General features: G+C 45.9%; 1 protein-coding gene across 4 annotated transcripts in view; it reads left to right on the top strand.

Annotated features, from left to right (window-relative positions):
* The window catches only part of ABHD2 (abhydrolase domain containing 2, acylglycerol lipase), a 66,546-nt gene extending 45,105 nt beyond the window's left edge, over window positions 1-21,441 (top strand). For all 4 annotated transcript variants that reach the window (XM_050968838.1, XM_050968839.1, XM_050968840.1 and 1 more), the window contains 6 exons: window positions 2,417-2,600; window positions 6,996-7,088; window positions 9,011-9,121; window positions 10,732-10,801; window positions 12,469-12,553; window positions 13,846-21,441. In XM_050968838.1, the coding sequence (XP_050824795.1) occupies window positions 2,417-2,600; window positions 6,996-7,088; window positions 9,011-9,121; window positions 10,732-10,801; window positions 12,469-12,553; window positions 13,846-14,042 (740 nt within the window). In that variant the 3' untranslated portion in view covers window positions 14,043-21,441. The remainder of the gene's footprint in view (window positions 1-2,416; window positions 2,601-6,995; window positions 7,089-9,010; window positions 9,122-10,731; window positions 10,802-12,468; window positions 12,554-13,845) is intronic.
* The last annotated feature ends 4,483 nt before the right edge of the window (window positions 21,442-25,924 follow it).

Genomic DNA, 25,924 nt, shown 5'->3' with positions numbered 1-25,924 from the left:
ATTAAATTAAGTTTGAATTTGGGCATGACTGTGGGGGATGAGGAGGGAAGAGGAGGGCAGATGGTTAATGATCAAAATGTGGCATTTGAAAGACTCTTTAATCCAGTATTGAAGATTCCTCCAGCTGCTGAGGATGATGTCACTGTCAGTCCAGACTGCAGCAAATAGGTCATTCTTCCTGGAGAGCAGCATATGTGAACTTGAGCACGAATGCTACTCTGTGCATGCACTCTCCTACCTGAATCAAAGGGGAATGTAGGCACTGGTGGCAGTGCAAATCATTAAAGGATACTGTTCCTGAAAACTGAAAGCTCTTCCGTTCAACTAGCAAACGGGGAAGTAATATTCCTGGATCTGTAGGATAGGACAAGACATATGGCCCATCCACAAATATTATTAGCAAATATCTCCCACGGCCAGAGATGGGACACTGGAGGGGGAGAACTCCTCAGTTACTACAGAGAATTCTTTCCGAGGTGTATATCCGGTGGGTCTTGCCCATGAGCTCAGGATCTAACTGGTCACCATATTTGAGTTAGGAAGGAATTTGCCTCCAGGATCAAATTGGCAGAGACCCTGAGGTGTTGTTTTTTTTTTTCCCCCTTTTTTTTTTTCTTTCCTCTGCAGTGTGTGGCATGGGTCAGTTGCTTGTTTGAATTAGAATACAGTAGAACCTCAGAGTTACGAACCAACCAGTCAACCACACACCTCATTTGGAACTGGCAGTACTCAATCAGGCAATGGCAGAGACCAAAAAAAAAAAAAGTATAGTACTTCGTTAAATGTAAACTACTAAAAAAAGGAAAAGCAGCATTTTTCTTCTGCATAGTAAAGTTTCAAAGCTGTATTAAGTCAATGTTCAGTTGTAAACTTTTGAAAGAACAGCCATAACGTTTTGTTCAGAGTTATGAACAACCTCCATTTCCAAAGTGTTCATAACTCTGAGGTTCTACTGTAAATGGTGGATCTCTGTCACTTGAAATCTCTAAATCAAGATTTGAAGACTTCAGTAACTCAGCCAGATTTTATGAGCTTATTATAGGAGTGGGTAGGTCAGGCTCTGTGGCCTGTGATGTGCAGAAGGTCAGCCTAGATCAGGAGTCAGCAACCTTTGGCACGCGGCTCGCCAGGGTAAGCACCCTGGCGGGCCGAGTCAGTTTGTTTACCAGCCACGTCCGCAGGTTCAGCCGATTGCGGCTCCCACTGGCCGTGGTTCCCCATCCCAGGCCAATGGGGGTGGCAGGAAGCAGTGGCCAGCACAACTCTCAGCCCGTGCAACTTCGCACTGCCCCCATTGGCCTAGTGGGAGCTGCGATCGGCCAAACCTGCAGATGCGGCAGGTAAACAAACTGGCTCGGCCTGCCAGGGTGCTTACCCTGACGAGCCATGTGCCAAAGGTTGCCGTCCCCTGTCCTAGATGATCAAGATGGTCCCTTCTGACTGTAAAGCCTATGAGTGTGAGAACTTTCTGTAGTAAGTGCTCGTGTGTATGTTGTAAACCTTAAGGCTTGAGTCAGAAGAGAGCTCCATCTTCTAGACAAATACACTTACCCTTCTGCTTAGACATCAGGTGAGAGCAAAATCTCAATAGTGAACACTTGAGTTCAGGAAAACTAATATATTTTGGGGGAAATAGATGCAAGACACATCTTATCAAAGCTCTATTTTGTGTATCCCATCTTACTGGGAGATTGAACAAGCAAGTCAATCTATTTGCTCCATTAGGTATAACTCCAGAGTTACTGGTCATAGTCCCATAAGACTTTTTGTTATGTGACCCAGCTTGTAACTTCCATCTTCTAAGTGATGTCTCTATCTTCAGTGGAAGGAAAGGAGATGACCCTATTATTCCCGTTCCTTCATTCAGATCTTGTCAAACACAAAATGAATTCAGTCTTGCTATTTCTGAAATGCTGGGTATAGCAAGATACCCTACTCCAAAGACAGTGACCTTGGGATCCTTTGTGCTGAAGGGTTAGTCTATTCCCCTACATCATGGGTAGCATCTAGGACTGTTTCTGTCTATGGGAAAACTCCTACAGTGACATGTTGGCCTCCATGCCCTGCACTTTGTGCATGAGTCTAGGTGGACCGTTGCACCCTCATACGGTAGTGTTCCTGACATGCTGAAGTATTGTATGTTCCCCAGCGTGTGTATTGCAAGCATGCTACATCCAGCTGTTCTCTGGTACACTCATGCATGTTACTTCTTTAGAAGTAGTGAAGTCTCTGACCAGCAGCATAACTGAGCTTGAGGTAACCAGGATTCCTCTACCCTCTAGAGACCTTCTCTTCTGAAGCCAGTGCTGGAAGGCACCCAGACTTCCAGTATAGATGCTATAGCTGCTTAAAAGCTGGAGAGGAGGGGTCTAACACTAAGATTAAAACATTACGTTGAACTTGGCCTTTCTCACAGGTTGCACCTGGGAATTTGGAGCCATGGTTAACTACATCAAGAAGACCTTCCCTCAGACCCAGCTGGTTGTGGTGGGCTTCAGCCTGGGTGGAAACATTGTGTGCAAATACCTAGGAGAGACCCAGGCCAACCAAGAGAGAGTGCTGTGCTGCGTCAGTGTTTGCCAAGGTTACAGCGCGCTAAGGTAAGTCCACACAGGTTCCTGTGGAAGTATAGTGCTGGCAGCTGGGATACAAGCTGCTCCCTGCTCTGCCAGCATGCATCACCCTGACCTCTACGAGTGATACTCTCTGGACTCACTAAATGCTGCCTTTACCTTCTGTAAAGAGAGACTTGATCTCCCCTCCTTCCAGTCTCTCCTGGAGTGACCCATTAGCCAGACAGCTTGGGCTGTATAGTTGTTTATTAAGGAGACTCCAGGTTCACAAGCAAGAACATTTCTGACTAGCCTAACCAGTACGAGCAGCAAGTATCTTGGGATTCATAATGGTCCCTTCTGGATTTAATCTGTGATTTAGTCAGAGTGGCAAAACAAGATGTGGTCTTCCAAATGGAAGCTTTAAGAGCTCCACCTGGTGTTAATAGTAATGTACTACACGCCCAAATTTAGACTGAGTGGGTGATGGTGAATGGCAGCACAAAGTTATGGGCTAAAATGGCATCTCCGTGACCATTTCAGTGTTTGTCTCATAATTGGGAAGGAAGCACTGGGGAAGAGTCACTTCTGCTAGTCAGAGGCACTCCACTGGAGAGAACACTAAAATCATGTGAGTCCTGGCCCCGCAAACACTGCCAGAACCTGCCTCTCTCTGCCAGTTACCACGGCCTTCTAGTACAGAACTCCTCTAGTAATGCAGTGTTCTCCGGAAGCTGAAAAGATTTATATTGCCACACAGTAAGATGAGTAATTACTGACTCTGTCTCCATTTCAGAGGAAGGAGGATAAGCAACAGTGGTCTTGCTGCTGCAAAAATGACTGTTCCCTACACTAAAGGATCAGCATAGCAAAGATAACTTCAGCCTGGCCAAGGAACCTAGATACTTTGGGTTCCCTGCAAATACCTGAAACTAAGGGATTTGATGGCTGAATTCTAAACACTATAGAGCACTTTTAGATGCTCTGACTGCATGCATAATAATGCTGGTTTTGGTTAGAAAATAGTCACCTTAATATTCAGCCAAGTCTAGGGAAGAATGCAAATGCAGTTAAACCCCTGTTTTTAACCATGGGCTGCAGAAGCTTTTTAACAGTATTAAAACATCATCTGAAGCTGGAATACAGCAATTTAAACAAATGGCCAGTTCGTATCCTCCTAAGACTTCAGGTCATAGCTAGTTTGAGTCCTATGACAGTGAAAATGTTTACCCGCTTCCCTAGTCAGAAAGGATTTCAGTGTGCTAGGGACATGTCTGGAGTGTTGTGTGGGTTCGAGACTGGAAGATCAGTGCTCTGTTGGTCTACTGTGGCTGCAGCAGCATAGCTGTGGAGGCTGGCTGTATACAGGGCTTGCAAGTGCTATATTGGGCTCTGGTCCTTCCTTTTTTTGTCTGTTAAAATGTATGCTAAATTTCCATGCTTGTAGCCAAAACTCCTTCTCAGAGTAGCTTTTTTCCCTGTGTGCTGGCGTTAGTAATATCCCCTGAAGCTCTGGCAGATTGGCAGTCTAGGACAGGACCTGTTAGCATGATATTGGACTCCCACTTGTCTCAGTGTGAAGTAACATCTGTTTCCTTGAGTGCCCCCTGCAGTGCAGAAAACTAGCTGCTTGTTGAGCTCGTGACTCCCTCTGCTGGCCGAGCTTGTTATAGCAAATCTCCATTCACAGAACTTCTGCTGTGCATTACTGTTCTTTTGGCAAGAGGCTTTTCAAATAAGTCTCCCTGCCTAACCTCCCTTGCTGTTTTTAACTGCTCATTAGCCAAATAGCTAATTTGAAAGAGGGCTATTAAGAAAGCTCCCTTAGAAGGAAGGTAAGGTGTGTGTTTGTATTGGGACACACCTCCATGTAGACCATTTCGGTGTGTGGAATGGGAGAGTGCAAAGCTCCTCCAGATTTAACTGCTAAGCATTACTCCTAGTTGGCCTCTTACATCAAGTCTGTATGTAAGCCCTGAGTACACATGGTATGGATGGCTGGTCAGTCTAGATCAGGGGTGGGCAAACTACCGCCTGGGGGCTGCATACAGCCCTTCAGACATTTTAATCCATCTCTAGAGCTTCTGCCAGGGAGCAGGATCCAGGGCTTGCCCGCTCTGGTGCTCCAGCCAGGGAGTGGGGTTGGGGGCTTGCTCAGTGCATGACGTGGCTCCGCACGGCTCCTGGAAGCAGCGGCATGTCCCCCCTCTGGCTCCTACATGTAGGGGCAGCCAGGGGATTTTGCATGCTGCCCCTGCCCCAAGCGCTGCCCCCACAGCTCCCACTGGCCAGGAACCACAGCCAATGAGAGCTACAGGGATGGTACCTGCAAACGGGACAGTGCGCAGAGCCACCTGGCTGTGCCTCCACATAGGAGACAGAGAAGGGATATGCCACTGCTTCCCTTCCCGGAGCTACTTGAGGTAAGTGCCACCCAGAGCCTGCACCCCGACTGCCTCCCCTGCCCCAGCCCTGATCCCTCTCCTGCACTCCATACCTCTCAGTCCCAGCCTGTAGCACCCTCCTGCATCCCCAACCCCTTATTCCCACCCCAGAGCCTGCACCTCCAGCCAGAGTGCCCCCCCCACACTCTTGCACCCAACCTCCGGCCCCAGCCCACCTACCTACCGCAGCCCAAGTCCTCACCCCCTCCTGCACCCCAACCCCCAGTTTTGTGAGCATTCATGGCCCCCCCATATAATTTCCATACCCAGATGTGGCCCTCGAGCCAAAAAATTTGCCCATCCCTCGTCTAGATGGAGATCCTTTTCCTTTGTTGTACTGTCTCTAAGATAAATTCTAAGGCAGTTGGCAGTTGATAGGAGAGAGACTGAGGAAAGACAAGGTAAAAGAGAGTTTGGATCCGTTGGGAAAGCTGTTGAGTTGTTGGGTGCTGCAGGGCAGGCTCTCCAGAGTACTGACAGTGAGAAGAGGCTGCAGAGAGGGAAATAGATAAAGGCCTTATTTTCTTCAGTTAATTCACATGGGGGAATTCAACCCCAAAGGCTAAAAGGTGACATGCTCTTCTATTGTGAAATCTCTAGTATCTGTGTAGGCTTGGTTCTGCTGTTGAGTTTGCTCTCCACAACATGGCTTTGCTTCTCAACCATGTGGAATGTGACATTCAGTGTTAGCTGTAGGCTGTGGCATAGGTTCCCGTGCCCATGAAACCTGCACAGATCATTAAATACAGGAAATGGTTTCATTTTGCACTCTTCTCAGGCTCTTTATAGCATAAGGCCTGCTGTCCAAAGCAGCAGCTATGGAGAAGTGTGATAGCTCTAACAATTAACCTGGATTTAAATGACATTAAAGATTCAGTTGCCTGCAAAGAGCTTTCCTATGAAATGGAGTCTTTTTTTCCACAAGTGTATGGCAGATATATCCTGGCTAGACATGGAGATAAGGAAGTCTTGAGGCTAAATCCCATTCTTGCATTAAGCCCTGGTGCGTATTGTGCTGTGAACAAATGTAGCTTATTCATTAACTCATGCTCTGCTAGGGATCTTACAGCTTTTGGCTTGAACTTGGGAAGTCCTGATAAATCTCTCTGATCTGTTAGTTCCCATGGTATTAATGATTAAACTCCTGAAGTAGTCTCTCACCCCAAGGGTTCTTGGATTGCTCAGTAAATAAGAGGGACTGTATATTTCTTCATTACCCTGTAACAGGGTTCACAGTTATAGAAATAACCTGCTCATGACCTTTGCATAGCAAAGGGAAACATTTGGCTCTGGAAGAGCTCACATAATTTGGCTGATGTGAATAATTCTGTGAGACTGGCAATGTGTTAATTTAGTAAGCTGTGAAATGGAGTTCTGACCAGTCAGGACAATTACAGGGACACCAGTTCAGAATGTAGCCGTTTCAGGTCCTTCATTTATCCCTTTGTCCTCCAACCATTTTTTGTGCGTTTTGGAGGTGAAGTTCCTGTTTTAGACACTTCACAACCTTGTTGCAGCACAGAAGAGCTGCACAAACAAGGAAAACTGACCTACAGAGGAAACAGCCAAACTTAACGGTGCATAAAGTACTGTGAAATGCTGTACCTAACAAAATAGTGAAACATATTCAATCTCTTGAGTATCCCTGCATACTCTTCATATGTCATGGTTGTTACAGGTAGGCTAAATGCCAAGTATGATGTAAGTTGAGTGTCCCTTTAAACCTCTTCCCATCAATGTCTAAAGCTGCCCTGAGATGCAGGACACTTCAGTGATGGTATAGTGGTGATTAGCTGATGCCTAATGAGACTATGTAGACATCTTTTCTGACATTTACCAAATTCTTCCGTCGGAGATTAAGGCATTGGTGGGAAAACCTGCAGCCTGTTTACATAACACCTTGTTATAGTGGCCTGGAGACTGTGGTTTATTGCTCTGTTCCAAGCAGACATTTGCAGTTGTTACCTGCTTTGATTTGTTGACTTGTGCTTGTGTTTAGGGCACAGGAAACCTTCATGCAGTGGGATCAGTGTCGGAGGTTTTATAACTTCCTCATGGCAGACAACATGAAGAAAATCATCCTCTCTCACAGGTATGGTAGTAGGGCGTCTGCTTTGAATATTTACATGGGTCAGCCAGCTTCAGCTGCAATAGCAGCGCCGAATTAATGTGCAGTTCCAGAGGGGATCATCCAAAGGGTAAAATTTAAATTAGAGGGAATCCATACCTAGAAATCTGTGAATAAGTTTCAGCTTCCGAGAATGGGAGGATTTTGGTGAACAAAAGGGGAAGGGAAGCTTGCCCCAGCATGTCATTCATTCTTTATGTCCTGCCTGTCATAGGCTCCCATATAGTGTGTGTGGGGGTCCTTTTCATACAGCCTGAGCCTAGCTGCTTATTTCTGCCTTCCAAGGAAGCTCATTGACTGAGTAAATGCAAGATGAGAAGTGCAGTGTTGGTCTGTATTTGCCAGCAGCCTTCCTTCCCTGCTATATACCTTGGCAGCCAGACATCAGCAGTATATTTTGCATGTGTTTCCCTTTCAGCCAGAGACCTTATGCTCCAGGAGGTGAGGGAGCACCTCTCTATTGTGCTCTGCCACATATTTGAGCGGAGAGGTAGGATTGCTCTTGATATGAGCTGAGAATTCATGGCATAGGAGTGTTTCTCTATCAAACACAATAGCCTGAGTTACAAAACCTAAAAATGCACAGCTAGAAGGAATACTCCCATGTATTGCTGATACCTGTGCTCTCCTTACTCCCATGCCTTTACTGTGGGTGAGCAATAGGTCAGATTGAATGACTAACTCTTATTGGTCGTCCACTCAAATTCATGTTCATTTCCCCCCTTGCCCACTACCACCGCCAAAACAGCTTTGGATACTGATTGGGACATGTTGCCTTCGTATGTAGGTTTCTCCTTGGCTTATTTAAGATGCCCAGAGACACTTGGGAGGTGAGAGAAAATTAAAATAGTTAACTTATTCATGCCCATTCCAATTGGCAGAGTTGAAATCTTGTAAATGAAATTGTCTTGTTTCTTGCAGTGTGGAGAATCTTTCTGGAGGGAAGGAAACTCTTATCTGTGTGTACAGTGTGTGGGGAGCCACATAATTCACTCCAGATGGCCAAATATTTTGACAACTTGACAAAACTCAAAATATATGAAGGGCTGTAATTTCCCCATTAAACGGGTACTCAGCATCGTAACCAGGAGAAACCTGTTGCAAGCTTAAAGGAGGTTTTGTTGAGTTATCAAAATATTTTGCTTCCATATTGGATCTCTTATGCTCTAGGGCAGGTCCCCAAAACAAACTTCATCTCCACCCTACAGCTGCCTCTTAAAGGGGATAGAAATCTTGCAAGCCTTCTACTATCCACAGCTTGCAGTCTTTTTGTTCTGCGATCTGTATGTTTCCTACTTGTCAGGGTAGAGTTTTGCTCTTGTGAAATAACACGTCCTATCTTGGGTGTAATCTCTGACTAGGACAGTGTCCTCAGTGAATAGCTTTCTGTTAAGGTAATGTCCCAAATTACTTTCTCTGTATGAACTAACATTGTCTCCACACTGGTGAGGCAATAGCACCAGATGGGGAAGGAGATGCTACACCCATGATCTCTAGCACTGTTACCAGAGCCACCCATGTCTTTGGTCATAAGCCAAAGAATTCTGCCTTTAACTGAAAAAGCCTTTGCTCCAAACACCCCTGGTCTCTGGATATGCTTTGAAAAGTCCTCTTGTTACATGTCTCTCAAATGCAGTTCTTCAGTGTAGCAGAAAAGCATCTTTGTTCCGGAGAAGGCCGTTAAGTTCTCAACTTACCTCCATGTGCAGTCAGTCCAAAACTAACAAGCCAGGCTCATTCATAAGTAAATCCTCTTGGGTGGGGGATATAGTCCTCATTTGTTTGTATCAGCAATGGCAGATGAAAGCTTCTCTGGGTTGTCTGAGCAGGACAGGCCCAAGCTGCTTTTGTGTGATTACTGTATTTTCTGCTGTTGTGTGTTTCAGGCAAGTCCTGTTTGGAGATAGCGTTAAGCAGCCCCAAGCCCTGGTTGACTCAGACCTGAGCAGACTTTACACAGCAACATCCCTCATGCAGATCGATGACACCATCATGAGGTATGACAGGCATCCTCTGTAGCCCATATTTCAAATTCTCACTGATGTTGTGCTATTGCTTACTTGCTGGTAGGTGGGTAGAAAGCTCCTGAAATTTGTGACATCAGCAACTTTGTCAAAATGTTGACTAACCTCCACAGTCTTTGCCAACTTCTGATCCAGCTTTTGACAAGCTCTCTACTACTTTCTTTTGTAAGAATCAAGCATCCAAAGCTGCAGTCAGGGTCAGAGTCCCGTTTTTCTGAGTGCATTACAACCCCCCGGGGAAGACAGTCCCTGCCTAAAAGTCTAGAAGGATGAAAAACGGGGGGCTTGGGCCTGGGACATAAAGTGGTTGGGGAAGTGGCAGGCCCATGCTGGCTCCTACCAACTTATATTTAACCCTTGCCTTACCTTTGATTGTGTATTTAAAACACACATATACCTCCTACCTTTAACACCTGCTTGCTCTCATTTTAGCAAACCTTATGGTTCGCTTATTTTAAACCTTGCTGCATTAATAGAGGAGACTTCAGCTCTTGGGTTTTATTGCTTAATATTAAATACCAGCCTTTTCCTGCCTCTCAAGTTTAACCCTTGCTTTTTAAGTATTCTAGCACTAATTCAGTCTATTTTCCAATGGTGTTGTATCCTCCTTCTCCGGAGTCTCCCCTAAGACCAGGCAATGGCATCCACCCCGAACACTATAGTCACAAAATAACCACCCAAAGATGACAGGTGGTAAAGCCAGCAGAGCTGCTAAGGGACTGCAAGTGACCTGGGCTTTGTAAGCTGCTCCCCAGGAAAGGAGATTCCTGCCCTATGTGCCCAGCAGGAAGTGAGATCACGGAGGTCCTGCTACCGTGTAGTCTTTCTGGAATTCGTCAGGGAAGGAGCAGGTCTGCCTGGTTGGGGGCTGCAGCTTAGCTGTGAGTTTTATGAAGTGGGAAGGAAGTAGTGGGACTGGATTGGACTCCAGCAGAAAAATTAGTATTTACTTCCTTTAGAAGGCTTTTATAACTGCTGTGAGTTTCAGCTCCTCGGATGGGCCTTTCAGCAGCTGTATTTTAAGGGTTCATAAGTAGCTGAAGATGAGATCCAGCAAGGCATTTTGAGTATGTCTACCAAAAGGGAGTTGTTAATGTAACCAACCTTAATTAGACCTCCACAAGATTGCTGATAACCAGGAAGGATGTTTTTAAAGACCCCAGGTGTGGCTAGGCTTCCTCATCCATGTCATGCTCAAAAGACACAACTTAATAGTGTTTAATTTGCCATCTGTCCTGCCTCCGGCTTGCTACTGTGCTGCACTTGCTCTGCTCTCTCGATGCTTTGGGGAACTGCACGCTAAGTTGGCAGATTCTGTGCTGCCTCCCCATGATGGTTATGCTCTTGTGAAGAACTCGTTGGCAGAAGAGAACGCAGCATTTTATCTGTTGTGCTGTGTTGCCGTTGAGATTTTACACTGAGATGGGACTGAACAGATGGTCTCTATTAAACCACTGGAAGGAGCTCACACTGGGCAGCTTGTGGCTTCTGCCAGTGAAGTGGACTAGATCAAAAATGGCAGTTGGTCAATACTGAGAGTCAGTGTTCTTGCCTTACCGTTCTTTGTATTGTTTTTTCCTCAGGAAGTTCCATGGCTACAATTCCTTGAAAGAATATTATGAAAAGGAGAGTTGTCTGCATTACTTACCAAGGGTAAGGTATCACAGTGGAGGGGTGGTTATGCTTTCATTTTGCTCTTGGGAATGAAGAGGAATGTTCATTGGTTTCTGCATCACTGGTACCTAGATGTCATATCTCATTACTCCACCAGGTGTACAGTGTGTCAGGGCTGGGAGTTCTGAGGAACCTAATGAGAGTTCAGCACCAAAATCCCATTGACATTCAGTGAGTTAAATGCCCAACTCCTTTAAGCTTCTTTGAGAATCCTGGCCCTGATCTTCATCTGGGACTTGAGTGACACTCCCTTCAAACCAAAGGCTGTCTTGGAAACCAAGAGGCGTCTGTTTTACCCCAAATTCAGTTCACCTGGGTTATATTACATGAAGCCAAATTATGAGCCCCTAAGCATAGATTTCTGTATTGGTGGTAGCAGCATGGTGTTCTGAGCACAAAGCCAAACCTAGAGTTAAGCCCTTCTAAAGATGTCAAACTAGTATCACTCTGACCTGTGCAATTCCGGAAACGTTTAAAATGAATCATTCCACTTTGGAAAGAGGCTCAGACACTGCCTCTCCAGTCAGATGATCAGACATTGCAGAGACCCAGGGCTGCAGAAGCCAAGCTGGGAAATGTACTAGTTATTCCTCTTAAGACCTGCTGGATCAAAAGATAAAGGTGAATAGGCTACCAAAGGGCTTTAAATATCCAAAAGTAAGTCTCTCCTGTTGCACTGAATGTGTGGAGTAAGAGGCTGAATCCCCTCAGCCAGCCCTTGGCAACTACTCAATTACTCCAGCTTCAGGCACTGGGTGAGGTTCTTTCAGTAGCCTTATACAAAGAGCACATTGTAGTCCCAAAGGCAGGGTGATAGTTACCAGGAAAGAGTGTCAGGAAGACACTCAGTTTGGCAATATTTTTTTATGATTTTATGATGGCAGAATCCTATCATGATCATGGCTGACATCTGATCCTCTGACGGCAACCTCTAATCAAAGACCATGCTTGGGCTGCATGCCACTCTGGCCTGCTTAAGCATCTCTCATCAACGACTGCAGGGTGCCTAGAGAAATGACATTCTTCATATCTTGTGCCCAAACCAACATGCACAACTGAAGTTTTACTATTATTCTGTCTCTGCCAGTTTGTAATTGTCCCATCTCGGGTTTCAGCAGTGCATTCCCTTTGGGTGCTGCATGTCCCCTTCAGAAGCCAGAGACAAACGTACATTTGATGACTGTCTGCCTAGCAGTGATAGCTTAGATTCTCCCTTCCAAAAGCAGAATGCAAATGCTCTCAAATATTGGCCACACCAGATGTGTGGGGAATACCATGTGCATCCCGAGTACCAGTCATAAAGAAACGATCCAGTGTTGCTGTCTGGAACTGCCCTGTTGGTAAGGTGTTGCTGGTGATTGCCCTGTCGTACCCAGCTTGCCCTTCAGGCAGTTCAGGTGAACCATACCAAATGCTGCAGAGCAGCCCAGCAGTGACAGTCCACCCGGCATGGTTTCAATTGTGTGTGTTGTTACGTTCCTGATTGTTGCTGCAGGTGTAGGTCCATCACAAGATGTGGCACTCAGTTGTGGATTCATAGGCGGGTTGTGAGTAGATGCCTTTTGTTGGTAAGAGAATTGAGTTCAAACCAGGAATCTATAACACTGGTTCTCCATTTCTTTCCTTTTCCTTCTTTCATGGTGCAGATCTATGTTCCCCTCATGCTGGTTAATGCTGCTGATGACCCTCTGGTACATGACAGTCTGTTATCGATCCCAAGAGCTCTGTCAGGTGAGTCGAATGCATTGCCAAAACTATTGCTTTTGGATTCTCCCTTCATCACATTGTGAATGACCATGTATCGCAAGGTCTGGCTGCAGACTACCATAATCTGGTGGACGTGTGCTGTGCAATAAACTGCTTTTTAAACCACCATTCACTGAGGAGATTCCAAATTTTATTTTGTTAGAATCCAACTAAACACTGTTCAGCTGGCTGTGTAGCCCAAGGGAACGATCAGATTGTTTTTCCAAGAAATGCACGTTCTTGCTACCTCACTGGTGTTAATGTCGGGAAGCAAAATTGGAAATGGTTTAGCTTTAGATTAAATAGTCTCTGCTCTGCGGTGAACTGCTTCCTCGCGTCTTGGCTCCCCACACAGAATCAGTAAAGCAACCGGGCAAACCCCAAAAGGCTTTGCTGATGGTTACTATGATGGTGTCTAACTGTTCAGGGCTAAAATTAATGGTCACCTGCGGCAGCAAGTGTAGTAGAGCAAAAGTGAGTTATTGTCATGCTTTGTGGCTGTGCGATCTTCCTCCACCTGTTGCTGGGGTCCCAATGAGACTGGAAGTGAGAAATCCCAAGAGTTCTATTTGCTATTCCCTGGCCATGAGGAAGGCAAATGACCCTTCAGAGCCTTGGAATGAAAAAGAAAGAGCTGGTTCATGTCTCACAGCTGAACAGAGCACTTGGCCCGTAGGAGAACAGCAGGGCTTTTTGTTCCAGCACCAAAAGCTATTAAGAAGAAAACCTAGTCATAAGTGATGCCCTGAATTAATTATGCCATAAAGCAGTGGCTGGCTAAAGTGCAGCCAGAGTTCTGCAGTGTGGCCTGTAGCCCTTTTCATATGGAATTGTGCAGCCCGTGGAGCCTTTAGGTACCAGCCTGCAACATGCCTGAGTCAAAATGGAGCATTGCGGGCTGGGACTGCTCGGCTTTATGGGCTGCACATCAGTTCCAGGCTGTAGTGCTTTATCTCAGCTGAAGCAGTTTGCTGGTATTGAGAGCACTGCAGGCTGGTACTTGTCTCCATGAGCTTCCCAGCTATATGAAATGGGAGGGCTTCTGTAATACGTTCAGGTAATTCAAATCCGTTGTGGCCTTTGTCAGCAAAAAGCTTGCATTCCTCTGCTGTGAAGCATGAGTGTGTGCTTGCAAAGCCTTCACTACCCAGATGGAGTACAGATGCACCCTAGCACATCATGGTGGGTACCATTGTTTGGGATGATGCAGAGCTCTGCTGTTTAGCTTCTGCAGTTGGCTTCTGAAATCTCATGCTCTTTCTCTTTTAACATTGCAGAAAAACAGGAGAACGTCATGTTTGTGCTACCACTCCACGGAGGCCACCTGGGCTTTTTTGAGGGGGCTGTACTTTTTCCTGAACCCCTCACTTGGATGGATAAGCTTGTGGTGCAGTACACCAATGCCATCTGCCAGTGGGAGAGGAATAAGTCTCAGTGCTCAGATACAGAGCAAGCAGCGTCCGGCCAGGAGTAACTGCCCCAAAGACACTCTCCGATTTGCTTCACTATATTTCCCTCTTCTGGAACTCTGAATTCCCTCACCTGCTGTTTCAGGTTTCCATCGTCTTTGTGACATCCTGGGACTGGGGGTTGGCCACAATGTTTCCTTCTAAAATGGAGCTACAACAGAGGGCAGTAACTGGTTTTGAGCATATTTGTGTTTTCTTATGGGTTTACAGTGCACTGCTGCATTTGAAGTACTGACTTGCTGCTTTGAGTTACTGGTTAGGGCTTGCTGCGGGATTCTCATACTAATGTGATGGCCTACTTAGAAAGTAGAAGTCCCAGTGCTGCTGACCATCAGGTTATTCTTCCACTGGTCAAGACTCTTCACGGAGTTGCAGAACTTGTTTAGCTGTGGATGAATTGTGCTAGGAGTTCAGTTCCCCCTGTCTGGTCATCTCTCTCCTAACACTGGGAGAACCCTGTGTCAATCCATAGAAACCAGCAGTTCAGTCTGTAAGCCACTGGGATGTGGCTTGCAGAAAGAGTGAAACCCTGAAGTGACAAGTAGAGTTTCAGCCTTGCACCATCTGACAAGGGCCTCTTGCTTTCTCTGGCAGTGCCCATACCAGGATTCAGCTGGGTTAGAAAACACTGAGCAACTTGTCAGAGCTTCAGCTATCTCAAGTGTGGTGCATTCTGCTGCTCCTGCATTTCTTCTCTGCTGGGCCTCTGTGTATAGATGAGTTTCACGTTGGTCATTCTGTTGGATTTCCTACTATGTAAACGCTCTCACACCAAGACAAAACAGATAGCCTTCTTGTGGTACTTGCCTTTTTTTAGTGTAAAGAGTTTTATTTTGTCACTGTATTTTTGTGTTTTAACCCAGGCCTTTTTGAAATGGGTTCTGGTAAATGCATTGGAACCACTGATTATCAGTCTATGGGGTATATCCAATTTGTGTGAGAGTATTTCACAGAGAATGAATACACCCTTTCTTAAGGAGTGTCTAGGGAGACAGATACGGACAGACATGTCAATATCCGTTCTTGCTGCTTCTCTCTCCTTGTATTTGCCAGGGTAGAATGTTCCAAAATCTCTCCCCTGAACTTTCCAAGCAATGAACGGTTTTTTTTTTCAGCCACATGACTTGCCTAGGAGTTTACGGGAACTGAATGTCTCTAACCCTGTGTAGCTTAAATGTTTATCTCTGTATGACTAACTGCCTCCACAGTTATTAGGATCTGGTAAGGCTCTCTATGTCCAGCTAGGCATTAGAGCCCTTCTGGCTCGTGAAGTCTTTTCCCCACCCAGGATATCAACTTCCACCCAGATCAATTCAGTTAATGCACAAAGTGAAGTGTGGCAATTTGAAAGTTGCTTGCATTCCTCCCTCATCTAGGGGCTGATACTGTACTGTTGCCCAGAGGGCTCTTTTAAGATAAACACCCTAGAAGAAAAGCTCCCCCATGACAATCAAGGACCTTAATATAAAAATAGAAACAGTCTGTTGAGACAATGGAACTTTGTGGTCAAACTTTGCTTTACTTTCAGTTCCTTCAATATCATCATCTCATTACTATGTCCTTGTAACTCCTTTCATCATTCATTTACTTCATCTCTGTTCCTGTCACACGTCCCACACCAATTAGCACTTTATTGCTCTAGCCCTGGTTTTTAGGCACTTTAGTTGAAGCTTAAGGGTAAAACACCCTGCTGAATTTCAGTCCTGTAACACTAGTGGTGTAAGCTTCCTTGGCCACACGATCTCTGAACTTCAGTGGATTGGAGAGATTTTTGTTTAATAAAGCAATAATTAACTACTGTAGCAAAGGTGCATTATCATATCAGGAAACAAACTCCTTCCGTTTGCCTTAGGCCAGTTGCCTTGGCCTGTTTTAACAAACTGTGGTAATCTGTGCATTGTCTTGTTTAGAGAGAAAATTCAGGTTCTGCTGTTGTAGAAGCAGAAGAAATGACCAAGCAAAGCCATTGCAAGATTTGGCCATGCTTGTGGCTGGCTTAAAGGACGTTGGTTGGTGTTTGTGTCTGTCTTTGTGCTCATCCTCTTGTCCATAACTCATCCACAAATCACCAGAACAATCATACAGGGCATTCCGACTTTGGCTCTGTTCTCACTGAAGTAGCTGTTGGTATAAATAATTCATAGGACATAACTTAGAGTATCTCCCACTCCCAAGTTGAATGTAATTCGCTCTTATTTATACACATAGGCATAGATACATGATGTAAATGTATGAGGATGTGGCTCTTTATCTACAATGGGTTTGAACTTCAGAAGTGCTTAAACTCTATAGCCAGCTCTGCAATTGCTGTTCGTAAGTCACCGGCTATCCAAGAGTCCGGACTGCCCTTCCCACAGTAAGGGACTGCCCTTCCCATTACATTACACTATGTGCATTCATTCCTCCAAACCCAGCTTAGCTGCAAGAAGGAAACGTCGTCACTCCCAGGGGAACAAAAATTGTCCTTAGCACCCATCAAACTGTTGAGTCTTCAAAGAGCAGGCAAAACCCAGGTGACATGTTGATGTATTTGAAGCAAGAAATGTTTTTGCTGTTTCCCAAATAGTTGCTTTTTAAACAAAAAGAGCCTCAACTGTTTTCTCTAATAAAATAATTATGAACTCTACCCCTTTCCAATGTAGCTGAGCCCTGGCTTTTCAGCAGTGCTAAACTAAGCCCAGTTTTTAACTCTTCCAACGTTTCTGTACATGAGTTGTGTGACCCTTGTTTGCAGAATGTCAGTTCTCTAAAAGTAAGTGCTGAAGGCTTTCTTCTCCTGTGGTGACTTGCAACCATTTTCTAACAGAAAGCAAAGGGATTGTTGCTCTGGAGAGGCTTGTTTTGGGTGTTCAATGTCTTTGGCGGCTCTTTAGCTGCTGAGCTCAGGGATTCCATTACCATACACGTAAGTGTTGCAGAACCTGCCTGAAGGGGAGCTCTGCCTCCTTGGATTCAGTGAGGGAGGCTTTGACTTGGAAAGGCTTTTAGTAAGATGATGGCATTTTGGTCTCCTGTTCCCTAGGGCGTGAGGAAGAATGATGGTGTCTTCATTTGTTCAAACACAGGGATATAGTGTAGTGTAACTAACTGATCTTATTGTGGCAGGTAACCAGTCAGTCAGTGACTTCTGTTCTTGCTGAGTACTAAACATAACTCCTCCCCCAATGAGAAGAGCACCTGGGAGAATTCCCAAACTGGTGGGAGTTGCTGCTTGTCCAGTCAAACTAGGCAGACAGGCAGGGATTCTGCTGTTGGAGAAACCCAAAGGAAGCAGATTTCACTGGGAAATTTCCAGTTCTTTTTTTTCACCATTGTTGGCAGCTGAACTCTGCCACCCCCTCTTCCTTTGTGAGCTCATCCTACCTGCAGTGATTCCAAAAGAGGGTCACCACATTTCTGTAGAAAGTAAAGCCCCTCCCAGGGTTAGATTGGATGGTACTGTGAAAGATCTCTAAGACTTAAGGAAAATGTTCATGATCAGCATCCGTTCCTCTTCAGAGGTAGCACCAGGCAAGAACTTTTCCCTGTACTGCTGCCTATAGAGATTTCCATAGCACTTATTTTCCCACTGCCTCTCTATCTGCCCATACGCAGTCTGAGACTTCAGGAGCACTTAGCACCCCAGACATTCTGGAGCAGTCACTTGGGGGGGGGTGGGGAGGAGGTGGACCTAAGTCTTGGCACTCTTGCCACAAGAGTTCTTGCACCTTCAGGTGAGCTGTCTGTATTCTCTAAAGCACTTGAAGTAGTTGTGCTTGTGTCTGGAGTATGATAAATGCTAGGAGGTGTGGAAGTTAGCTAGTCTAGTTTTGGGAGAAAGGGAAGGAGTTGCTTAAGGCTTTTACTGTGGACTTTAAGGGTCTCATTTGAGTTTTGAGACTTAAGCTCACCCCAACAAGATTTTTGTAGCTAGAAATGTTAAATAAAAACTCTCACCAGTGTGACTTGCTGTGGCTTTGAATGCATGGGCCACGGACCAGTGGTGTAAAATTTTAAGAGCTTCCCAGTCTGACTGGAAGCCGTATCTTGTAGATCATTTCTTCTGCCTTCCTTCTAGCGAAAAATCTGCTGCACTGCATAATTCTGTGTTAAGGCCTCTGGAGAGGGAACTTCTGTATTAAACCCTATAGCTGGAGGAGACAGTGCACACTGCCGAAAGAGGGTCTGTCATTGTACATCGATCCTAATTTGCTGTCCCCCATGCACTATGCTAGCAGTGGTATGTGATGTGGGCATATGCATGCCAGGGACCATGTTGAGATCATCCTCATAGTAGCATATGACTTAGGTCAGGTTTGAGCTCTTACCTTTGGAGGTGAAAGTCATGAGTGTTCATTCCAGGCCTATAGAGACTTTTTCTCTTCCACAACAAGCACCTTCCAAAACAACCACGCTAGTCATAGCAAGCATCCAAAGTGTAAGCCTCTGAATACGTCCTGAAATAGCCATATAATGCAAATGGAACAGTGCAGCTCTTCTCTTTAGATCTGCTGTGTGAGATGGGAGCTAACAAGTGGATTTTCCATATTGATGGTTTCAGATTGAGGAAGGGAGGTAGAATGGAATAAAATTCACTAGGCCTCAGTTAACTAGCACTTAGTACCATAAATTTATGCACCCTGTCATTGGATATCATTGGCACTTAGAAACAAACCACCAGAAAGGGTCTCTCCTAGTCAGGTTGCAACCAATTCTCCCTGAACGCTTAGACTGGTCCAATCTTCCTTCCACTGCTGCCAGGGTGTCTGCAGAGATTTGAACTTTGCAGGTGAGCAGCTGGGACCTGCTCTGAGACTAGAGCATGATGAACTTTTCTTTTCATCAGACCTCCCAGAATCTTTAATAGTCGGCTTCTAATGTTCTCCTTTTGAAGCATTTGACAGGGTTTCCAGATGAGTCTGAACCTGTTGCAGTTGCATTGTGAAGGCACCTGAAACTCTCCGCAGTCTTCTCCTCAGCACTTCTTGACACTGATTCTTGTTTATCGAGAAGTATTTGTTTTGGATTGAGAGTGTTTAGTTAAAACATAGAGGACTGATGTGTCTCAGAACTTGACTTTAGCCAGCTACTTTTTTTTCATCCATCCTAATTCTGTCAAGCTTCGTAGAGGACAACCGTCCAGACACCTAGTGCCTTGCCCTTCATTCCTCCCACTTCCTTCTCAACATAGCTGCAGTTCTGCTGCTTGTCACTCTGTTCTCATGCAGAAAGTAAACAGTCAACTTTCCTTCTTTGGAGTCAAAGCTAAAAGCAACCTGGCTATGGGTGAAATGTCACTGAGTGACAGGTGTGTACTGAGCTAGGAAAGGACCTTGGGTTTGGACAGCCTAAAACTAGGTATAGTGTATGTTTTAAGGCTTAAAATTATAACTAAATAAGCAGTAGATTATTTTACAACTGACTTCTCCTGCCTATAGAGGTAGGGGCTGACTCACAGCTATTGACTAAAACATTAACATTTCCTTTCTAAAATCCAAAAGATCCCAGGTTCTAATGAGCTAGCTCCCTCAGTCCACTAGCTTGTTGGCCCTGTAGTATACAGCAGAAGATTTGCTGTCTCCTTAGCCGATACATCAGGAATGGCATTTGGGGGGTTTATTGCCGAATGTAGTGACACTGATCACTGGGGAGCAATGCAAGGAACCTCCTGGAAATGTTATGCCTATCTGGGGTTTATTGGTGGTTGTAAAACTCCTTTACAAGAAGCTTAGAAAGGGACCCAGCCTTGTGTTAGTGGGTGGTGTATGGACAATGATGACACTAGCCAATCAGAAGGCTGTATATGTGCATTGCTTCTATCTTGAGTCAGACACCATGTGTCCTTTCGTGGGCAGTTCTGTGTGTTTGGGTGGCGTGCAGTAGCCACAGTGACTCAGAATAGCAATGTTTACTGCAGGGGTCCAGATTTTAGGCAGAAAGCAAATTGCTCTTGGTATAAGTACTCTGTTTTTAAAAGGCTACTCAGAACAGAGGTTAGGGTACACCAAACAGCCTGCGAAGGGGTGCTTTGTAGTGATGCTGGCATCCATGCCCCCTCTTCTGCAAGACATACTCCTGTTGCTGTGTCCACTCTGTCTCCATCTGGACTTGTTTTTTCTAACTCTGCTGCTTTTGGCTGAGGGGGCTGAGGCGTGGTGGCACCAGAGCTGAGATCACATTATCTGTTGTTAATCATCTGGGTTGGGTTGGAACGGTTGTGTTATCAGGAACTGTACTGTAGTTCATTTGAACACTTGTATCCTTTTTAAAATTTGTTTGCTGGTTAAATCCAAGGGCACAATCGCTGCATTAAAGGGCAGCATTTACCGCACTGGGGCTGTAAGAGGAGACAACCTTTTCCAAACAGATCTAATGGCTCCTTCAAGAAGAGTCCCACTCTGCTTCCTCTGAGCGTAGGCTTGTTTTCCCTTCTCACTGCTAACTTCAGGCAGCCTGGTTAGTTCTAACCCTCTTGGGGAGCATCCAGGTCTCTGAGTCCCATAGTTGCCTGTAGAAGTAGGGGTATATATGGCTGTTACTTTTATGTGACTGGCAAGCTTTTGCAGTGGTTGTCTTGTCATGCAGAGAACATAGCTACAAATAGAGGAGGCAGCACATCATATCAAAGTGACCAGTAGAAGCATGTTTTACCAGAGTGCTAAAACTGGTGGCAGCTGCCAACTGGGAGTCCTAAGAAATATGGCTGATAGGCCAGATTTAGTTCAAAAATGACTATTCAGTCCAAGTGATGTTCTCCCAAAACAACTGTTCAGCAATTTTGTCTCTAGCCCCAGATGTTGGTTCACTATAAACCTGTGTTCTCCATTAAGAAAGCACAATTTTTCAAGAAAAGCCCTATCCCTTTCTCCCAGATCTCACCAAGCAGAAGGGGGTATTCCCTTCAGGAAGCCAGATCTGTACCTGTGCACTCTGATTTCTGCCAGTGCAGCTGCCTTAGTGGAGTGGGTTGAGTGTAACTTTCTTGATGTCTTTGAACTCTTGCTGTTTAACCGAAATTAAAAAAAAATTATGGGAAATTCTGCTTCTGATTGGATTCCCCAGAATCATCACTTCCACATTCCTGATCCTTTTAACTTTAAATGCTGCCCGGAAAAGGTTGCGTTTGTATACTGAGACCTGCCCCCCCCCCAGCTGCCAGGTTCTGAGTCACATTCTCAGGAGCTGCCAGCTCCTGGGGAGAAGATTTGCAACTAGCAATGCAATTTTTCTATATCTGCTGAGGTTTACCTTTTAAAAAGTTATACGATGTGTCCTTGATTATTTTTTTTCTTGTGTGTGAATTTTTTTTGTTCTTTATTCCGTGTGATATCAATTGAGGTCATTGCAAAACAATGTAACTTTGTTATCTTTGATTCAATTGAATTTCTTTACTTAAAAAAAATAATAAAGGACTCTCTGAGTTCAGGTCTTTGTGTGGTAGCTGTATATGTAAAAGTTGCTCTTTATTAATGGGTTCATCTCACCTGAGTTGGTTTTCCTTTGTGTTGGGAGACCCAGCAGCAATAACGTCCCCCATGAAATGCTGTAAAGCTAAGAGCTTTTCTGAAAGGGGTTGCATCTTGCTCAAGATGATATCCATAGTCTGATAAGAGCTCTTTGGAAATCCACCATTAAATAATGAGATGTGGAGAGTGAAGCCATGTGCTTTGAAGTAGGGCAGAATCCTGTGTCTCCTTAATGTGAATGTTAAAATCTGTGAGCTGGAACACTTCAGACAGTCTTCAAGATAAGTATCAGATCCACAGATGTCTCGATTCTGTTCCAGAATATTACTTTCTTTCCTCTCCCCACACCTCTTAGAAGGTGTCTGGTGGTCATGGAAATTCTAAATTTCCTTACAAAACTCTGAATTCCAGACTGATTCATGCTCTAGGGTACCACCCTTCGTACCTTGCCATGTGGAATTGACTATATTGGAGCAGACCAGCAGTCTGCCTAATCAGATATCCAGTTTCTAACAGCAGCCAGTGGTAGAATTCCAACAATGACTGGTTTCATTAAGTAGCCTGGAGGAAGGGCAGTTTTTTTCCTACGCATTCCTTTTGGTTTGTTGGCTTATGCCCTGATTCAAGCCTCTGAGCATTTTTGCTGCCTATCTCTGTACCTTCTTTTCCTGCTGAATTTTGAGATGAGGTGACAGGAACAAAATATAGAATTGCAGAGGGAGATAATGATTTCATGCACTGCTTTGGGGGAAGTACCTTGTCCTGGGAAGTTGTCATGTGGGGTTTCATTAGCAACTGATGCATGAAGTGAGTGGTGCATTTGGGAACTCTGACAATGGGGAAGGTGGTACCTTTCAAATCATGTTCCTCTCAAACTGCAAAGCTAGTCCAGAGCAAAGGGCTTGGCTCAGGTCTGAAGAAGCTGCAGTGCAGAGAAGTCTTCTGTGAGGTGGCAGTGCTCTGACAACCTGCCACATGAAAGGGATTGCAGGCAGACAAAATCAGATAGGTCAATAGTCCTGCCTACTGAAAGGCCCTGGTCCACTGTTTCTCTACAGCCAAGCAGCCCTGCTGAGGGTTAGAACCTCTAATTCAACCTCTGATTCTGCTCCTTATGCTGTGTAGTCTCCTTCTCCTTCCCCCAGTGTGTCAGATGCTCCTCAGAAGAGCACTGCTACCCATCTTAGATCTACCTCCACTGGGGCAGCTGAGGTACAGATGTGGCACCAGCCCACCTGCCCTCTCATTCTGCTTGAAATTATTCCAGGCAATAGATAAGGCCATGGGTACCCCGCCCACCCACAGCAGCACTAGAAATGCGACAGAGAAGCTATCTGCCTCTGTTTAATAAGAAAGATTCCAATTTCTCACACATGACTGACTCCTGGATTAGGCTGGGCCCATCTTGGAGTCAGGGCAAGTGCCCTCCACATTGTCTGGCAACTGAACACTGGCCCAGGCACCCTCGTCCCAATCTGTCTTCTGGAGACACGTTGGCAGTACTTTAGCACACTCTTCTGGCTATATGGTCCTGCTTCTCTTTTTCCAGTCTGCAAACTCAGCCACTGGGCATTCCCAGCGGTCCCTGCCTCTGATACAGTACAATGGCCCTCTCTCTCACTGCACAGTTTCCTCCCGCTGGCCACTGCCATGACTTGCATAACCTGACCTAAGCTGCCTTCAGCCACTTGATATCCTCCCTCCTGCCCTAGGGCATGTTACCTTGTCCCAGCTACCAGGGACATACGTGCATTACTCATCTGTCCTGTGCAACTTGACCAGCCCACACCTAAATCTATCCAGGTCATAGCACTGGAGTGGGGGCTTGGAGGGCCGTATAGACTAGTGTCTCCTTGGAAAGCTTAGAATTCATAGGGTCTGGCTTTCCAGAAGTACTCACACTCCTTCTGCACCACGAAAAGCTATGCCTAAAACATTAAATAATCCTGTGTTAGTCCCCCCCATGCTCCATAAGGGGAAATTCTGTGCGCTCTATTGGCCAGAGGTGTCTTGACTGGAAGGAACAACACATCTTAAGCTGTGGCTGGGAGTGTTCTGCTACTGGATGCTGCAGTCTTTCCCTGGTAGTACACCATGTATCTGTTCCCCTTGGTGCGTCAAATTCTGGTTAACGTATGTATCTTGCTGGGTCATCTTTAGCCCAGTTTATTCTGTATCCCCTTTCTATGTTCTCCTGCCTGTTCTCCCCTCTCCCTACCCCAGAGAATTGCTGGGAGTTTTTGTGGAGAGAAGATGGTTTTGGTGCAGGTTTGGAAAGAGTAGGCAAGAGTGGTGGATGAGTCCCTACATGGCTGCTGCCTTCTACGCCATCCAAAAATGTGAATGCTGGCACACCAACCCCTTTTCTTCAGCCTGGAACCAGGCTGGCTCCTCTCAGACTGGACGGCTGGGCTGCTGGCTCTTAAATCAGCCTGTCTGAAAGTGGCAGAGAGAGAGAGAGGGAAGGCAGAGGTGTCTTAACTCGTTAAGTGCTGGAAATAAATCCAGTCTCCTCATCACTACTGTAGCCTGAATGTTTGGGAAACGACACCTCTAAAGAGTTAACCACCTGTTGGCTGAGCCTAGTGCATAGCAAAGCACTGCCTAAACCAGCCAGAGCCCGCTTCATTTGTTGGCACAAAATGCTGCTTTGTGTTTCCTTCACTCAGACCAAGGTGGCTAGCTGATCCTGTTTAATTTCCCCTGCAATAGGCTCCTGGCTGTGCAGCAGGTCTCCAAAGTGTCTTGTGTGGCGTGTAAGTGACAGGTGGGGTGGGGAAGTGCCCTCATTGCCTGCCTTGACTAGGATTTAGATGCCCCCTTGTAAAATGAATTGTATTGGGCCGGAAAAGGGGTGTTGTGGCCTCTATCAAGTGAGAACCTCTCAACTCTCCCAACAATTGGTCTCGCGGACAGTGTCTGCTACAGCTCAAATTCTTTCCTGCTTTGGGCAGAGCTCTTCTGAAAGCAATGCACTGACCAGACTGATTCCAGTGCCAGTTCTTTCTCTGCCGAGGCACTGGCTTACTCCCAGCCCACATCGGCTTGTTTCCCTTTGCTGCGCTGAGGCTTACAAGGTAATCTAGTCATTCAGCTGAAAGGAGACATGAACAGCCTTAGTCAACTTCCCAAATGCCTGCATGTCGAGAGGCCTTGAAATGGGGGCAGCATTGTAGCTAAGTGCCAAAGGACCTGCTACCTTCAGGCTGTTGAATCCTCTGCCAATGGAAACGTTATGAACTCTGTACCTGCTTTGTGGGGAAGCACCTCCCCATCCCCTGCAAGGGGCCCATGTTGCAGTATCACTGGCTTGGACTAGCTTATGTTCTGCCACAGGTTGCTGACTGTATGACCATGTAGCACAATATCCATGAGATTGCTGCAGATATCAATCCCCACAATGAACTGGTTGATGCAAATTGAAAGGGGAGTAGTGGCTTCTCACCTGCCTGCTCCTGGCCGCCCCAGCAGAGTTTTGGGGTATACTAAACCCTAGCAGGAGTGATCCTGTATTGCAGACTGGGTATCGGTAAAGTAACACAGAACCAAGTCATTGACCATTGCCCCATCACCCTCTGATCCTGGGGAAGGTCTGGAGCTTGCATGCACTGATGTGCAGGGAGAATGGGTGCTGTTGCTGAGGAAGGCTGATGTAGACCCAGCCCTCGCTATTCAGACAGGCCCCATCCTCCCTGCAGCTTCAGAGCAGACATCCTGTTTGGTTTGAGTCTGAGCCAGTGCCCTGATGAATGCACCCCTTGTCGGCATCCTCCATCTCCAACCATTTCAGATGGGCCCCTGCTATTTTGCTTTGCAAATTAAAGGTACTAGTGTGTAGCTGGAGAGCTGAGAAGGGGGGGGGGGTGGAGGAGGAGAAAGAGAGAGGGATTGGGCTACAACCACAGCTTAACTAGTAGGGGGTGACTATGAAGTCTTGGGACAGAGGGAAATTAGCTTTTCTCCAAGCCATGAGTCTCTTTGGGCTTCTCTTGTGCCTGTTGCATGGAGGCCAATGAAGTCAAAGGGACCATGATTAAGACACTTAGTAGTCTGCTGTCCTCCCGCAGTGAGCTCATTTAATGTGATCCGGTCTGGGCTGATGTGCTTTATAAAACAAGCCTAACAGCATCACTTCCCTTGGCTCGAACTACCCTGGGCTGAGGGTGGAAGAGACAGCACCACTCCCTTTGCACCCTCTCCAAATAGTTGCTTCCCTCCTTCGATCAGAGAATAAGCCAGCACATGGGGGAAGGGGGTCACCCCTCAACTACTCTGTACCCAGCCTCAGCCACTTCCTGATTTGCACAGATCATTGTTCTGCTGCAATGCTGGGAGGAGAGAGGCATCCTCAGACTGTGAAGCTCATTGCTTTCCAGCCTGACCTATATTTAACCCCCTGCTTTGCTGACATTGCTGCTTTATGGAGTGGGAAGCCCTCAGGG

This window comes from Gopherus flavomarginatus, chromosome 9, assembly GCF_025201925.1.
Source record: "Gopherus flavomarginatus isolate rGopFla2 chromosome 9, rGopFla2.mat.asm, whole genome shotgun sequence".
Lineage (NCBI taxonomy): Eukaryota > Metazoa > Chordata > Testudines > Testudinidae > Gopherus > Gopherus flavomarginatus.
Note: the sequence above shows the minus strand (reverse complement) of the source record. Positions and strands in the feature narration are given on the sequence as shown.